General features: G+C 39.4%; 1 protein-coding gene across 1 annotated transcript in view; it reads right to left on the reverse strand.

The window, feature by feature from the left end:
* Positions 1-18,804, reverse strand: part of LRP1B (LDL receptor related protein 1B) — a gene marked incomplete at both ends in the record, with an annotated part of 678,833 nt that overhangs the window by 327,252 nt on the left and 332,777 nt on the right. Inside the window, 2 exons of the mRNA XM_080346793.1 lie at positions 81-209; positions 1,444-1,563. Of these exons, the coding sequence (XP_080202919.1) occupies positions 81-209; positions 1,444-1,563 (249 nt within the window). The remainder of the gene's footprint in view (positions 1-80; positions 210-1,443; positions 1,564-18,804) is intronic.

The following is an 18,804-nucleotide window of genomic DNA, read 5'->3' on the forward strand; positions in this document are numbered from 1 at the left end:
CCTATCTCTTTGTATCTACCCTCTATACGTGACCAAAACACAAGATATTTAAATTAAGGTTAAAAGATGTTAAAACTTACCATTTTTGGCCTTGCAGGACTTGTTATCAGACTGCAGCACATAACCCTCCACGCAGCTGCATGTGTATGATCCATCTGTATTTACACACATCTGGCTACAGCTTCCATACGTATTACATTCATTCAAATCTGAAGGGAGATAAATGAGAGCATGGTTAAGGATTAGGAAAAAAAAAAAAAACAACAAAGAAATTAAACAAAAATCAGAATTCTAAGAGAAAAATTAAAGGCCCAAAGTCATTATGGTATGATGCTTTATGTTTTCTCCCTTCTCAAGCCATGACCTTATCATACAAGTTGGATGTTGAAGTTACTCCAATAACCACAGAGAAGGCCAGGAGTTTTCAAGTTTAATAGCTATTCATTTTGAAAGATGACGCGTTCATTTTTTCAAGTAGTATCCAATGTCTACATGACGTTAGGGGGACATTTGGGTTCTTGTTAGTACCAGAGACCACTAGTTATCAGGTTCGATGAAGGAAGCAACATTTCAAGACAGGAACTAACTGATTATCCTGATTATCCTCAACCTATTTATGGTGGCAATGTCTTACGGCTCCTTAAATGAACTGTCACATCTTCTACATTAAACCATCATCCACTACATCAAAACCTATGTATTTCTCTAATAAATTTAAAGAACAATTTTCTCAGCTAGGGTATATAGGCATAATACCATAAAGCCAAGATATGCTATTTAACAGTGGTAGAGAGTTTAAGTAATAAATTGACATTTTAAAAAATTGCTATTGAAATTATTTCCTCAGATATATATTCAATCACAAAACATGACAACCATAGAGCAAAAGAACTTAAATTATATTTACAAAGAATCTGACTTAGCACTATTATATTGAGAGAGGAGTACTGAACACATACGTGAGGCAACAGAACTTCAATCCGCTTGTAAAAAGAGAAAAAATAAAACAAGAAACAAATACCTGGACAGAGAATAACAAGGCATCTACTTCAAAAATGGAAAAGAACACCAATTTCAGTCGGCAATTAATTAATCCGAAATAACATTCCCAGCTAAGTTGTGTGATCTGGAGTGTTCATTTATCAAATTCTTATCCTTATGAGCATGAGGCAACACGCCACAAGTTCTCCAGGGTCTCCTGGCAGCGAGGTCTGGAGAACGGCCACAGGAATGGGCTGTGAGCTGTTCTGAGCACCGCGAAACGCTCCCACCTGCTCCAGTCTGGCTAAGGATGCTGCTGTATCCCAGTATCTGATCCCTTCCAGTATCTGACCAATGGTCACTGCTGGGGAACACGACAGCGAGCCCAACACCAGCCCCACCATCCACTAGGGAACCAGCAGGATATCTGGCTTGTAGCGTTACAGCATTTTTCTTGTTTACCTGTGCAGCTCCTTCCGTCGCTGCTGGTTTCGTACCCATCGCCGCAGTAACACCTGGTGCCGTTCCTGGTAATGGCGCATTTGTAGTGGCAACTCATCTGTTGGCATTTGGGGAGCAATTCTGAAAATGATATTAGTTAGAGCAAAATGTCACTAAATATCTGTATTATTCCCGAATTGCAAACTTTAGAAACTAATATATATTTGTAAATGCATGTCTCAGGAAGGAAACACCACCACTATTTACGTGAGCTGGTTTTGGAAATACACTTATGACTTGTAATACATTGCAAAAAGCTTGCTTTGAAAATTGCATTTCAGCAAGTTAATAAACAGAAATCAGCATTTTATTTCTATCAAACGTTGTTCAGAAGTTTATTATCACGGTATACTATTGCTCTGCTTCGCCATCCATTCTTTGCACATCAGTCATTTTCAGTCAAAGCAATGGTTTTGGGGGAAAAAAAAAATCTCAGTTAGAACATAGTTATAAAAAGCAGCCAAGGTTATGAGGAAGATTTCAACCTCTATGTCTTTCCTATTCCTCATAACAGTTGAGTTTCTATCTTTTAAAGCTTGTTTTGATTTACTGATACACATTTAACCTTCTCAGCAATCAATGGGAATACATTCTGCCTCAATAATTTAATGTTAGACACATTATGTTGGATAAACAGTGGACATAGTATGTATCATTACTACTGAAGTCCCTCATAGAATCTACTGTTTGAATACATACCATCAGTACAACATATGATGCTAACAACGAGAGGAAATATTGTAGAAGCATACACTGCAACGATTTTCAGCATGAAAACAAACTAAAAACTCTCAAACACTTCCCAGCCTCAAGCTGTATGACGTGTATCAATAATTTTGCTGATCCAAAAATTAGTATTTTAATGAACAACATGACTTTTTTCCTCCAGGAAAATAAGAAAAGGAGCGAGGAAAACAGCCTGAAGTGTTGATATGAGGCTATTTTTCAAACCTATATGCAGAAGGATCAGAAAATAAACCACAAATGGACAGAGAAAGGTTCTGTTACAGGGCCGGCTGAAAGTGTCTGGGGTAGAACGAAAATGAAAATGAAGAAGAGTCTGTATCAGCATCAGAGCACTGGAGATCCAATTCTGGAATGTTTGCCAGTGTCAAAACTGAAATTCTGGGAGAAAAGTGGATGTGGTTGGCATCCAAACTTACTACTTGCTATAGTGAAACCATTTTAAAGTGAAAGACGTTACACAATTACCTCAGGGCATTTCCTAGAACTCTGTAATCCACACAGTCTACAGACTGACTAGAGGCTGATTAACCACCCACTGTCTGAATCTGCCCATTTTCTGAGTGGTTTGTGAGTTATTTATCTGCTTTTGTACCCTTGTGAATAGGAAAATAACACATTTTTTGGCCATATCTTGCTTTTTTGGTTTCTTGTCCCTAGTCCAGTCCTTAAATCTATTACACCTTTACAAGAACAAGTCCCACTCATTAGGTGTTATCCGTTTATTTAATACTTCTCTCTAAACAAAACCAACATATACATTTCATTTTCTAGGCAAACATGGATCAACCATCCTTTACAACCCCTAATTTCCTTCCTCAAATATTTGTCTGATGCTATAGAGCCAGGAGCTTTCACCGGGTGGTAACTATTTGACTCTCAAGCAGGATTTGGCTTATTCGCACACTTTCCCTAATGGAGCAGCCAGCAGCTCAAACCAGAATAGCGGGACCTGCACACAGCCAGGAAAGGCTGCTGGAGAACAGCAACAATAAATTAGCAAGTGAGATCCAAGGGAAAATTAATAAAAGAAGCCTATCTGCTCATATTTTTTACAAGAAGTGTTGTGTGCATTGATTTTAAATCATTGCAGTATCGTGTGGGTGGCTTTCAACAACTAAACGGTTGCATTTTCCTTACAGTGAGTACAACTGAAGTGATGCGGACAGACCATTTCTGCCAAAAATATTTCTTGCCACACATCTCAACCCTTATTCTTTCCACAGTTCCTTATTTTTTTACGCTGTCTCATACAACTCATACAACTTTGTTGGTGTTCTCATCCCATCTGCTACGCTTTTAGGAAGGGCCTCTCCGAGGAGGTATTCTACTTATACTTCCTTCTCTTATGCATGTCCATACACTAAGTTCATTATGAATAGTCCTATCCTGTTGATCAATTAAAGAATTAATTTCAAATTTGTTTTCTCAAAAGACATATTTTATGGTCCACTGTCAAGAATGGTTTGAGACAGTTAAAACTGGACCAGTGAGAAAAACAAAAATATCTTCTCTTATTCTAGCCAGTTAGGTAAAGAAGTAACTTACTGCTTGCCTCAAGATTTACACTAAAAGTACTTTTCCCCGTTTCCCTTGAGGAGATGGCTGGCCAGGCAGCCAGCTGGGAATCCTTCAAACACACCAGCCTGTCCCACAAATCCATTTAAGCAGCACTGCTGCCCGCCATATGCTTCTGACTTCAAACTAACCATTTCCCCCCACTAAATTATCCGTTAGATAATCACAACAGTAATTGGCTCCATTCACAGCACCAGTGAAGAGCTTTGTTATTGCCTGCGAGAGAGACACCTTCATGCCCCAGACCATTTTTGCTCTGTTGCTGATCTGCTAAACCTGTCAGGGGAATCCACAGGTGGAAAAGCACAAAATACAGCAACAATGTTGAGGGTAAGCAAATGAATAGGATAGGATAGGACAGGATAGGATAGGATAGAATTAGAATTATAGAATAGAACAGAACAGAACAGAATAGAATAGAATAGTTCAGTTATTCAGTTAGAAGGGACCTACAATGACCATCTAGTCCAACTCCCTGGACACTTCAGGGCTGAACAAAAGTTAAAGCATGTTATTAAGGGCATTGTCAGATACCCTTAATAAATAGAAAAATATTAAAATAGAAAACGTATTTTCTATTTTACTAAGCTATATTGTTTTCTTTATTTTTCAGTAACAGATCCTGAAAACCTTTGGAAGAAAATCGAGTTTGCTTGTCTCTGGAAATGTTTGACATATCGCAGGACACACTATGGAAAGCAGTGTATACATTTATGGATTGATTAGATTTATAACAGGCTACGTGGGAAGAAGCGAAGAAGAAGAATCATCAAGGAATGAACACTAATATTTGTTATGCTGCAGATGGGAAATTTAAAGAGATGGAAGTCAGCGACCCTCATTTATTCTCCTTCCTACCTTGCTTTTGGAGTAAAATGCTGCACCCACTTTAGTCTCCCTTTCTCAGCATGAATGGGTTTACAAAGTACATAGGCAGTGAGGAATGAGCATCACTCAGCTTTCCACTTTTATCACAGCTACAGAACCTCTGAATTTGCCAAAGCGTGGTATTTCTGCTGCAAGATTTAAAGAAAGAAGCTGCATTGAGGGAAAGCAACAGGAGAGGGCTTTATAGCTCACAAGGAAAGTCACAATTGAAGACACAGAGTTGCTGAGCAAGCCATGAGATCTGCAGAAATACAGGGCAGCAGAAGTAGCTGTGAGTGCCTTTAGGATGATCTATTTTCTCCAAGCCCAGGGAGTACTAACAATTCATCCAGCTCTGATTTAGGTCATTTTGTTCAGTGTTTTCTTTCCACCACAGGAGACAGGAGGGGTAATGGTTTTTTCTCCCCTATACCCCGATGAATCAGCCTCTCTAAAGTTGTGTTCTAGCTCTGCCACAAAAGCCCCCTGCCTTCTCCAAGACACACATGGCAATCTTATGCTTCCCGACTTTCCTGTGCCTCTAACTCCCAGGTGTGTGGTCCCAAAGGAGGGTTGTCCATCAGGCAAAGATGCTGCTGATCTCATCTCCCCTACACTGATATACCTTCAACAGGGCCTCGGAGGAGTTGTAAGCTTCTTGGACAAACTGCTCCCACAGGACTTCATAGCCATAAAATCCTGACTTCATTTATTCCTGCTGTGTTCAAGGAAATACAATGCTTATCATAGTTCATCCAAGATGAACGATATAAGGAATTATCATCTCTTGAATGGCTTTTTAATGAAAGGATTAACCAATTGATCTGACTATCTTTTTTGTCAGTTCCTCCTGAGCTGACATGAAGTTCATCAAAGGTTCACACAGGTTCTCAAGCTCAGATGTTTTGCCTATTTCTCTTAACAAAAAAAGCAGTTCAGCTTGCAGTTTCTTAATATCATAATTTTTTTTTGCTCTTGGGGACTGTTGAGCTGTCGAGTGGATTTATGAAGATACCTCAGTTTGCTTCACCTTTCCTGAGAGGATGAAAGAGGAATAGATTCCCACTCAGCAAAAAGCATTTAGGTGCAATTCTGTTTGAGCCACTTGGATGACAAGAAGGCCTTTTGGCCACAGTGAGTTCCCAATTATGTTTCTTAAGTACATCTGTAAACCCCATACAGTTCTTTTTGTAATGATACTATATGCTGGAGAGTACAGACAACTTTATGGTACTCTGTAAAGTAAAATTTACAGAATACATAATCACCAATGATAGAAAGCTGGCATAAATAAAAGAAACTGGATGAAGTTTAACTGTTCAGAGTGCAAGATAATAGGGAATAATAGCAAAGCTTCTGCTGGCAGCTTGGGATTTCACAATTTGAAACAACAAAAGTTCCTTGTCAAATAGTTCATCAGAGAATGCCCATGAGCTACCAGTGTAACGTTGCCTGGGAAATAGGGAAATGCATCACTGGGAGCACTGGGATAAGTATTTCCAACGCAGAAAGTGTTGGTATCAAGGCCCAAGATGCTCGGGAGTCCTTGTCTTCCAGGATCAAAGAATGGCCTCGGATTAGCAGGGGAACAGAAAGCTGCAATTGGAGGGGACACTGTAAGTTTTTGTGTTGATTAGTGCCAGGAGAGGCAAATTAAGAGGAATTATGACCGCTGTCTATGAATATATCAGAGGATCAACAGCAAAGAGAGAGACAATTTAAGCTAAAGGGCTATTGGCAGAAGTACAAATGGGTATAAATTGCCCATTAATAAATTCTGGCTGAAAATGAGAAGGTTCTTAGCTATTACAGTAATCAGGTTCTGGAACTCTTCTTTGAATGGCAACAGTAGGGACAGAAAATAAATAAATGCTTTTGACATGGATCATGATATATTCACATTCGACAGCATATGGAAAGGTCCCTAAAATACCAGAAACTGTGTTCATGACCCACAAGGTTCCTTCTACTACTATATTCCTCAAGCAACACACTCTCTTATGCTAAAACACATAATTTTTCATTATGGAAATAAGATTAATAGTTTTTCCTTGTCTCTGGAACATACTCAAAGGAAAACTTGGGGGGGCTTGTTACTGAACTAGTTTTCTAATTGTACTCCATACATATTCTTATTTCCCTTAAATATTTGTATTCTTTCTGGGATCTTTGTGTGTCATGAATTTACTTGATCTTATCACTGTATTATTCATTTAGTTTTTGTGATTCAATATTCATACACTGATGTCTAGACTACTCTTATCACACATATGCTGTAAGCCTTATTTTTCTTTTCTAGTTCATTTTCTGACTTTTTGAAGTACAATTATTTTACAGATTAGACTCCTTAATGTAATCTACCCTAAGTTTTTTGTTTGTTTGTTATCGTCGATGTTACATCCGCAATATAAAGCTCTACGGTTTGCTTCTATGATAGAAAAGGGTAGCTTGATGGACAAAATTCAATTGCTGGATTGAAATACTGCAGCATGATTTTATCTTACATTTGTTGGTCATTTGATCAGTTTTGACTATCATACCATAAAAAAAGATAAAAAATCTAATTATCTTTGTCACACACCTCGGACCATAACTCTGTTATGGTAGATATACCCCCCAAAAAAGGAGATATGGAAATCAGAGACCAGATTCATAACTGCATACTCCTGCTATGGGTGACCTCTGTCAAAATTCAGCAGAGAAGCAGGAGTCAAATTTTAAAACAAAAACAACAAGCAATAAAGTAGGTGTTTCCACACTGGGAAACCTGGATCCCTAACACCAAGTTTTATTTGCAATAGTAAAAGTGTCTTCTCGAGGTAAGCACTTCTCAGCACAAAGGCACACGGATTGTACTTCATAAATTACACCCCATGTATCTCAACCCTCTGCTGGATCTTTCTAAACATCACTGTCTATGTGTTGGCAATCAGTTACTGAACAACTTAATATTTTAAACAGACATTAAAATGTATTTGTCTATTTTATGATTACAAGGAAATTACACATCTTGTTTAATGTACCTGTCAGTCTGCTCAGAACCAGAAGTGTCTCACTGTGATTACTGTTCAGTGAATATGGGCACGTCTTGCTGAGTAAGTTCAGGCTGGCTGTGATTAACAAGATATTATTTTTAAAAAGACTTTTTTTTTTTTTTCCTATGTGTGTTCTGTGTGGTTTTCTATCTTTTTTTTTCCCTGTTCAATCTAATGAAGTCAGAAAGAATTAATGTTGCAGGAAAAACAAGCTTAAATAAGCAAACCAAATATTCCAAATCCACACCCCAGTCAGCACTCCTTTTCAGATGCAAGCATATCCATTTTCAAGATATTACATAACAGTATCTCCCTAACATGTTCATGGATAAATTTATTTTTCAAGGATGTACTATTGAAATTTCTTCCTGCCCAAATCTTGACCTACAATATTTGGCTGAGCTTCAAAACAATTTGTTTTATGTGGTGTCCTCAACCATAGCATCACAAAACACTTAAAAAGACGAGATCAGCAGGTAGTAGGCATGTAGTAAAATATTAGCTTCACCAGTGGAAATGGCTCATTATTTTGACCTTTAGCTGTTTTAGTTATACCCTGGCTGCCATATACAAGCATAAGCATAAACTAAAGAGAGGTTCACATGGGAAAATTTAAACTGAGTAAGTGATTTCATGGCTGAAGAGAGTCATTTATCTGGTTATTAATCTGGATACAAGATATAGATTTAAAAGAACAAATATCCTTCATATGAGAAGAACGCACATGTTTATTCAACTTTATATTAACCAGTTTATAGTTTTAGGTATTTTCACAGTATAGAATCCATCCTGAAGCAGGTTCACTGAGTCAGAGGGAGTCAGCGTTAAATTGTGTCTAATGAAATATGAAGCCTGACAATGCTGAACATGTTTTTAATAATCCAGAAGTGAGATCAGTGACTAATAAAGTCTGTGAATGGTGATGAAGACTGGCAGAATGGATAAACTAGAGAGAAGACCGGCAGTCAACAGGAATAGAACACCTGGGCTGCTGAGTAGCCTGGATCTAGTAATACAAAATGCATCTGCAGAGTTAGCTCATGATTTCTCAGGCTCATAAGTAAATTGCATTTCAGTGCCTGAGGAATGATTAGAGAGGAAAAATGTAATGTGGTGGCAGGAGCAGAGCAGGGTCTGGTATGAATAAGGTTCAGTCATGTTTTGGTGAGGGGGTAAAGGATGTTGGGAAGACTCTCAGGTAGAGCTCTGGAAATCTAAATACAGTTGAGGAGCTGAGGAGTCTGTCTTCTCTTCTGGGCTGTCCTTTTACTAAGACTTGTCCTTAATTAGTCACATTCCAGAGGTATGAACTCCATTATCCCACCCCACCAAAAAAATCTTCCTGGGACTTCCACCTGAACAGAAGACAACACTTTTTCACCATGAGGATCTTATCAATGCTTACAAATACCTGAAGGGTGGATATCAAGAGCATGGAACCAGACTCCTGTCAGTGGTGCCCAATGACAGGATGAGGGGCAACGGACACAGACTGAAGCACAGGAGGTTCCATCTGAATATGAGGAGAAACTACTTTGAGGTGCCAGAGCCCTGGACCAGGCTGCCCAGAGAGGCTGTGGAGTCTCCCTCTCTGGAGACATTCAAACCCGCCTGGACACCTTCCTGTGTGATCTGCTCTGGTGAACCTGCTTTAGCAGGTGGGTTGGACTGGATGATCTCCAGAGGTCCCTTCAACCCCAACCAGCCTATGATTCTGTGACGGTTGCCCAGGGAGGGTGTGGAGCCTCCATCCTTGGAGATACTCAAAACCTGACTGGACACGGTACTGGGCAACTTGATCTAGGTGACCATACTTTCAGCAGAGAGTTCATCAGCTAGATAGTCTCCATATGTCCCTGCCAGCTTCAGGGAATCTGTGGACCCTACGCTGTCCCTTCCTTGCAAAGACCTGCCACCATCACTTCATCCCATAGCACCTGGAAATGCATGATGGGGAAGGGGCACAATTAAATGTCATCTGCAGAGGGCAGGTGGCGACAGGAAGATAATAAGGTCAAGATGGAGATCTGGGGAATAGATGTCTCTCCCTTCTCCTGCAGGCAAGACACTGGTGGGAAGGTAGATCAGGCAGTGACTGCTCCCTGTGGAAGCTGCTAGCGCCTCCCTCTCTCACATCTCTTCTAACTCCATCAGTGAAAGCTGCAGAGGGCTGGCAGGACACAGGAGGCTGCTCCTCCTTGCACAGTAAATCTCCATTTCTTCAGGCAAAGCATACAGCATGTCACCTTCGAGACTTTTGCACTAGTCAGCTATCTACTTAGGCAATAAATAAAGCCAGCTCCTGTATCTTAATTCAACAAAAAGCAAAGTCACACAGTAGGGAATAGGAACCGCATGCTATGTTCACCAAATGAAGGGAAAAAGGGATTGAAATTTCATCATTGACAGGCACACGAATGTAAATTCCCATCTGCTGCTGTTCTACACTATCGGACAAGTGCTGTTGTAAGACTCTGTACGGTTAACCTTTGGATGTGAAAAATAGCAAGCAGTTGTGGAGGAGAAATAACACACTGACAGGACAGCCCTTGCACTGGCTGTTTTTTAAAACTGAAAGTAATTGGAAGGTCTGGACATCGTAATGGGCTGTACAAGTGCTCCTCATGTGCTTTGGTGAGAGGTCAACCAAATTAAGTTCCAGAGACTTCTGTCTAAAAAAGTGAAGTTATGAATTTTAGAAGAGGTAACACATAAGCTTTCTCTCTGAGGAAACAACATCTTCCACTTCAGCTTCTTAAATATCCCTTACTTTGACCATCAAGTATTTCAATGACCTTGTTCACTCTCATATTTATATAGTCAGCCTTATTACACATTCTGCTGACAGTATTTTTAAATGTGCTCAAATGTATCGCCGTTGAACCTCTACAACATTCATTTTTTATTAATGCTTTATACTTTGGGCTTTTTTGTTTGTAAAAAGATATGCGCATGTGCACACATACCTACATGTCAGTAACTTCAAACATTTACTGAAGTCATCTCAGAAGTAACACTTTAAGCATTTTTTAATACAACAACCTCCAACTAAAAGCTACTGAATCTCCGAGTGCTCTGGAAACATTAAGTCATAACTGAAGCCCCAGAGTGTTCTGTTGTAAGAGTTACCCACCACATAATTAGTGTAAATTCACCCGTGATGCACCCTCTTGTATATGACTCCACAGCTCATTCAGCCACTGGACATCAAGGACTTCTTGGGGAAGAAGTGTGACTGTTACCATAGTTTTAGACATGTTTTCCAGCTCTATTTAATGGGAAGCCAGCTCACAGTATGTCATCATCACTGTTCAATGTCTCTCTTAAAAGAGGCTCTTGTAGACGACTGAAACATCTGACTGCTTCATGCAGATCTTCTCATTCAAAGACATTTGCAATTAAAGTCTATCTACATCAAGCAATATAAAGTTCACATGAATCTGTTGTATAAAATGACATATTATACCTGCTACACCACAGGCCCAGACCATCACGAGAGTGCTCAGTCCAGCCTCAGCCCATTTACTTGCATAAAATGCTTCAGCTGAAACTATTAAGAATGCAATTTTCAGTATTGCAATCTATATCTAATCAAAGCAATTCAAAGTGCTTCTTTCAGTCCTAGTGGCTGTTAGGCCTGGACCTTACACCATCTCTACAGGCATTAACATTTCATTTTCTACAACCTGGGAGCCCCGTATGAGGTCACTATAAGTCACACGAATCTTCTTAGGTTTCAATTGGCTCATCTTTGCCTACATTATAGAAACATCATCATTAGTGGTCATTAATGCATATCGATTTCCCCCAAATCAGGCACAGGTAATTGCTTCATACTCCTTGGCTTCTTTTTAGCCTTTCAGCCACCACTGATCACATTTTGATCACCTGTGCCAAGACACTGGGAGACAGTGGTAGACTAGGTCGTATATTATTTTACATGGATACAATTTACAGAAGTACAGTCTATATGGATAATAGTGGCATGTCTTGAAGACTGTTACATATTCATGCTATGGGGCACTTAGTTGGCTTGGGTACTCAGCTTAAGCAAAAAGATTAAGTATCCATTAAGCAACATATTTTAAGGAAAAAAAAAAAATATATATATATATTTTTTTAAATCTAACTACAGTGTACTGGCTTCTAAGTGACCAAGATAATTCAGAAATGCAAAAAATGCTAATACCCCAGGTTATTCTGCATCCATGTGCTTTTGAACAGCGGAGCCCAAGAGCTCTGAATCAGCTCTTACAAACATATATGTCCAGTTCAGATATGATCATGCAATAAATCCATCTGGACAAGAGGAGATATTCTGCTCCCATCTCCTAAACCTCTGTTCTCTGTTCACAGTAAATTGCCGTTCAGTCTTTATATTCTGAATCAGAATAAAAATATTATAAAATATCAAGCCTCTATTAAAAATACAAACAGTGAGACTGCTCCAGAACACAGACTGCTGTGAAATGGTGGTATTGACCTGCGCTCCTTCTCGGTAAGAGTCCCGGATTTGGGAGAAGGTGCATGCAAGGAGTAGAGGGCTATTACTTGGCACTTAAATCCACTACTGCAAGAAAGTGATGGCAGTTCTGCCAGACTGACTCTTACATGAGCAAAGCAGGATCCAAAGGACATTTCACACCGGCTTTAATAATGTTGGGGAACATAGTGCGTGGTCACAAGTGCTGTGTGGAGTGTAGGAGCTGGCACATGCAGAAGCCCCTGGGCCATCTGACAATGTAAAGCAAAGAATTTGTGTGTTTTCATACAGTGATGTATGCCAAGTGTCCAGACCAAGGGCCCAGGACGTTCATCTGATAAACTCTGTTGTGCCTCAGGCAGCTCCAGCCTGGCAGCTGCAATGTCATGTTCCCTTATGCAGCACAGCAAGATGTCTTGGTCCTCTTCTGGAATGACAGTTTGCAGAGATAAATGACAAGTTTAGCCTCTGTCTTTGTTTTGCTGCCTCAACTAGTGCTACATGGCTATTGGCACAATAGAACCATAGAACAGTTTGGGTTGTAAGGGACCTTCAAAGCTCCCCCAGTGCCACCCCTGCCATGAGCAGTGACATCTTCACCAGCTCAGGTTGCTCAGAGCCCCATCCAGCCTGGCCTGGGATGTCTCAAGGGTTGGTTCATCCACCACCTCTCTGGCCAACCTGGGCCAGGGTTTCATCACTAATTGTAAAAAACTTGTTCCTTGCGTCCAGCCTGAATCTCCTCTCTTGTAGTTTAAAATCATCACCCCTTGTCCTGTCGTAACAAGCCCTTCTATAAAGTTTGTCCCCATCTTTCTTACAGGTTCCTTTTAAGTACAGAAAGGTCTCCTCAGAGCCTTCTCATCTCCAGGCTGAACAACCCCAACTCTCTCTCATAGAACAGGTGATCATCTTGGTGGCTCCTCTGGCCCCTCTCCAGCAGGTCCATGTCTGTCCTGTGCTGAGGACACCAGAGCTGGACACAGGACTCCAGGTGGGGTCTCACCAAAGCGGAGCAGGGGGGCAGGATCACCTCCCACCACCTGCTGGCCATGCTCCTTGTGATGCAGCCCAAGATATGATTTGCCCATTGCCAGCTCATGGCCAACCTCTCATCCACCAGGACCCCCAAGTCATTCTCTGCAGGGCCACTCTCAATCCCAATAGAGCTGGGAAAGATGCAAGAGTTTTAAAACATTCCACAGAGGCCAAATGATGTCTACTTTCCTTTTCCTGATATTGGGAAAATAAATAAACAAATAATAAAAAGAACTAGCATCTTTATTTACTTTGCTTAGTTCTCAGTTATGTGGGAAAAACATAATTAAATCATTTTGAAATCATAAAAGATACCGATAATAGCTTTTTCCAACGTCCAATTTCATGCCTCTTCATGGAAATAGTACCTCAGAAATTGCTTCTCTTCATGAATACAACTTCACTTGACAGATAAAAATCCTCTAAAAAATTGCCAAGCAGAAACCTCAGGCTCACAAGGCAGTGCCTTCCTGGAAACTCAGCCAACAACTTGGAATCAATTATATAAAAGGGTTTGAATAACAAGGGATCGCAGAGAACCAAACGTGTGATTCAGTAATTGAACTTTTTTCACATCTGCAACTAAACCCAGTGAAGGATAAGAGAAAGGACTTTACAGTAGAAGAGAATTAAAAACTGGTAAAAAGGAAAAATTATACTGGAGAAATAAAATTATTATTCAATTGCTTGAGTTTTTTTCCTGGTAGACAGACATGTAAGACTTCTGAACTGTGGCAGGGTCTAAACCAGGTGATACATTTTTTCACAAGCAGCATTTACAGTGTCTGCAGACTAAAGAGGCTGAACGTTTAAATCATTCCCTGCAGCAACATGGGCTGGATTGCAAGTTGGCTTCTGCAGCATGTTTGCCCCATTGGGGGTGCACAATTCATGACAAATTCCACTTAGAGTTGTATATTGCTGCTGGTGCCTCAGAAGACTCACAATTGCCAATTCTTAAACTACTGTTGCAAGTGATTTTCTTAACAGCTCGCTTATCAGTGTGTTAGGGAATCAGAGCGTTGTCTCAGATGTCAGTGTGTGTGAATGCAGGCGTTCAGAGCAGCTAAAAAATATGACCCTTCAAATCCCAAAGCCTAGAACATCACTGTGATTCTCTCCTGATGTCTGGGAGGACGCACCTGACTGTACACTTGGTGATTTGTCGCCATCCCACCTTGCATCCAGCAGCGACTTTGCTGGCAGAACTAAATACACTTAGAGCACCAGCTGAAAACATGATCAGCAGTAACACTGTGAAGACTGGTAATATTTGCTGCCATTTTACCATGACTCATCTTTCCTCATTGCTTTTCTTCTATTTTACCAAAATAAGGAAACTTTAGCCTTTGGCAATGTGTAACTGATTCAGTATTGCTGAGTTTGAAAGCGTCAGAAGCACAAGAATCGCTTTTCAGTCATTGCTGCATTTAGTTGTAAGTCAGTGACCTATCCAGAGCAGCAGCATTGTTAATGCCCATACGTGCTATTGTCACAGGCACAAATAACACAAAGGAAAGCTTAATTTTCACTGAATATTTTCCATAGAACAATGACATTATTTCTCATTGTGAGTTCCCCAGCTGTTGATTCAGTATTTTTATTAAAAGCACTTCGAGGTTCTAGATCCCAAAAAAAACCCCTTCCCTGAGTCCATCCTATAAATCAAACAACTGGTAAGTCGCATACTCCAGTGATTAATATTTTCAACCACACGTAGTTTTTATGGCTTGGTAACAGTTATATATTTGTGCAGCTCTATGTACCTTTGCATGTATTAAAAAAATGCAGTTTTTCACAGGAGATGTCACTGTCACATTTTATTAGCGGGGATAGTGTGAATAAATGTCATCCTTGTACCCTGCCCCTTTAACTTCATTCTCTAGGGCATAAGCAAAAAAGGCTGATAAATAAGTTAATAAAACATGATGTAAAAATCCTCAATGCCACTCTCAGCGTGCCAGAGCCTGAGGTTATAAAGGGCACAGCTGCAAAGGATAACACCGAAAATGAGCGACTCAGGTGATGTGCTTTAGAGGTCAAACCCTACTACAAAGATCAGCCCTATTTCGAGCTGCCGAGAACAAATAAAGAATTGCCATGGTATTTACACGAGGGCTGCAGGTATTACTTCAACATTTGGCTACCACATTCTGGCACGTCAGAAATTAACCTGGCGCTTCCCTGGCTTCTGGAGGGAGGGAAGAAAGCAAAAAGGAGGAGAAAAAGAAGCATCTGTTTATTTTTTCCTCCGGTTTCCTTGTCTAAAGTGTCTGATTTTTTTATTTCAGAGAACAGTCCAACCTGTGCCAAGTGCTTGGCTTGAGACAATGAATATTGTGACAGGTTTGGTGGGGACTGCTGCTTTTCTCATACTCTGTTTTGATATATTCCCTCCACAAAGCACAGCAAAATTCTAGTATCTCTCAGTGTAGCTTTTCACAACGTCTTCAAGTAGAAACACAGGAGATGGATGTAACTCCAGTTGCTCTTGGCTCGTTCCAAGCTTGGCAGAGAACCTGACTGTTTTCTCATTAGAGAACTATTATGCTCCAGCTATGGAGGACTCAGTAAGCAGAGCCACCTACACCCAAATTAGGAAGTTCATAAATAAATCCGTGACCTTGGTTTATGTTTGTAGCTATTTTCTGCATCTCAACATCGTAAGAATGGGTTTTTGCAAGACTGGATTACTCAGAAATAAAATTATTCAACATGACAGTATAACATTAGCATTACTGCAATACTATTCTCTCTGTATTGTATATAAGTAAAACTAACATTTGCAGTCAATCATTCTAAGTAACTATTTGTAACAAATTTTTAATGTAAAATATTGCTAAAATACTGTTAATTATGTATATATCTAATTATATTCCACATATGAAATACAGAATAAATACTGTATAATATACAGGTAACAGTATTTTTGGAAGACCTAATTTAGAAGTTTCTCCTACCTAATATTATCATCGGAAGTTACACATCAGAAGAAAAACATTTTATCATTTGGAAAAATGAAGAAGATATTCATTTACTTCTCTGTAAATGCTTCTCACAGGAGATTGTTTTGAGCATGCTGTAAATTCTGCATGTCATTTGAAGACTTTCATAAGGAGTAATATGGTTAATTTCGAGTAATATGATCAAGTGGTGTAATCAAATACGGTTTTGAAATTGGACAAAATGTCTCATTATTAATGCATTTTCTGTATTCCTCCCCAGATTGAGCAACAAGAAGCAAACTTTTCTACTGGACCCTGGTTGTTTGTTGGTAGGTTACTAGTTGTGCGGTCAAAGAAATATATAGCAGCTTTTATCACTGTCAAGAGTAACAAAATCCTCTTCCTGGCAGAGCTGTCTGAAGGCAGGAAGCCTTTTACAGCCGTGGAACGTCTTTAGTTGGGATTAGATGTCTTTTTTGCTTGACTTAGTAGCAGAACTTCTTAGAGGATGCTCAGACTTCCCAAGAGCTTTTTCAACACAGAGATAACTACTCTCGTAATTTCTAGAAAATCTCATCACGCCATAAGTTTCAACAGCAATTACAAGAAATTCACCGTTATAGAATCACCTATTTTTTTTTTAACTTGAAAAGTAATATTAAAATCAAAACGGGAAACAAGCATCTTGCCCACAATATATTTGTGTTATTACTACTTGTGCCTTTAAAGTTCTACTGTTTACATATAGGTGACAGCTATGTCCTTATGCCTGTATCTGAAGAGACATGCACAAATGTATTTATAAAATATCAGTGAAACAAATGTGATCCATTACACATGGCTCCTAAGTACTGTCTTGCTATTCCCTGTTACCAAGCATAGTGCAAAAGTGGTTTTACTCAAAGTTAAAGATGAGATTGGAGTGGATGAGCAGAAAATTTTAGTGACTTTTAATAGAAGCCATTAAGTATATGAATTTCAGTACAATCTGTACAGTAGAAAACCTGAATAGATGAAGACTAGGAAAATAAAAAGGCAATTAAAGAGGAGATGATTTAAAATAGTTGCCGTATAATTAAATTTTTCATGAAGAAAACAGAAAATGAAAATTAAATTGGGAAAGCATTTTCAGCAGCAGCTTAATTTCAGTGTGTACAGTTCACCTCCATTTTTTCCTAACAAACAGGATATAACAATTCTATTAAAATAGAGAAAAAGTGTTGCTTTATTTTGTAAAGCCTATTTGCACAAAGTATTTTTTTTTCCGTTCTGAAGTGCTGGGCTGCCCTAATACTATATAGAAAGTACTAGAATTCATCGGTCCATCATTGCTGCCAGGTAACTGAAGGGGATGCTCTATGTCAACAGCAAAGCAGCATTTCTGTGCTTGCTTGCTTAGCAAAGAAACCCCAAACACACCCAGTTTATTTGGATAACGTGATGTTTCTTATGTCTAGGAAACATGACCTTATAATGCTGCTTCTGAGTAGGAGACTGGCTCTGAAGCAGTTTGAGTTTCAACCCTGCTCCTTGAATTCATTATTCCTGCTGTGCATTTGTATCTCCTGGACTCCTTTGCTTTCAGTTTATTTTGGCTATGGGTCAAATTTTCCTTCACCTACACATGACAGCTGCTGAAGACGTGTTTGTAATTGAGTTATTATGGCTTGATTATGTCTGTATTAGTAACATTAAATAACATGATAGTGCAGTACTGCATGACAAATATTATATGTAACATATATAACATATATATAAATAATACAACTATCATACATTTATAATCTTTTATCTATTATATATTGATTTTCTAGAACCACAGCTGAATCTTTTTCTGCGTGTGTTACAATAGACAGGCCTTGTTTTCAGCCAAGGATTGGAGATGGAGTCTAAAAACTTACAAACACAATTTCTAATATGGAGTCAGCTATTACTTGTGTTCAGCAACAACCTGCTAGTTGCCAAACGAGACGCAAAATAAAACTTGCAGGCCTAACTGAGGGACCTGAATATGTTTTTTCAATAATTTTCCCTGACTACCAGGTCTTGTCCTTGCACAGAACGAGTCCTGCTCTCTTTCTGATATCTCCCAAGTTCTTAATTTTGCTGCATGACCCCGGGTTCTGTCTCCCCAGTGCTCTACCAAAGGTTCTCCATTCTGATCACATTCAATAGTTCTCCAAAAAGCACCATTTTCTACTTCTCCTGAACTGATTAACCATCCTCAGCCCAACATATAGAACAAAAGACACTGGAAACAAAAGGCTTTTCTGTCCAATTGACTCTGACATACACAGTCTCTCCAACTCAAAAAATAATATGCAATACTTATACAACTGCTAAAACAACTTCTACTATCACATTTAAAAGAGTTTTCAGAACTCTCTCACCAAACTCAGAAGGAGATAACTATTTGTTGGATGCGTCTTTCTTTTAATAAGAGAAAAATAATTCTCTGGGTGGTAACGAAAGGGTTTTCTTCTCTAGTCCTGATGTTAACATTTTCAACTTAGCTTGTCGTTTCCCATCCCTGAACCTTCCATCCTTCCTGCTTTTTTCCCCACAGTTAGTTACATGCAAACACAAGTAAGTTGTATGCCTAGAATCCAGGCACGTACCATCTCCAGAAACA

Source organism: Nesoenas mayeri (assembly GCF_963082525.1).
Source record: "Nesoenas mayeri genome assembly, chromosome: 6".
In the NCBI taxonomy this organism is placed as follows: Eukaryota; Metazoa; Chordata; class Aves; order Columbiformes; family Columbidae; genus Nesoenas; species Nesoenas mayeri.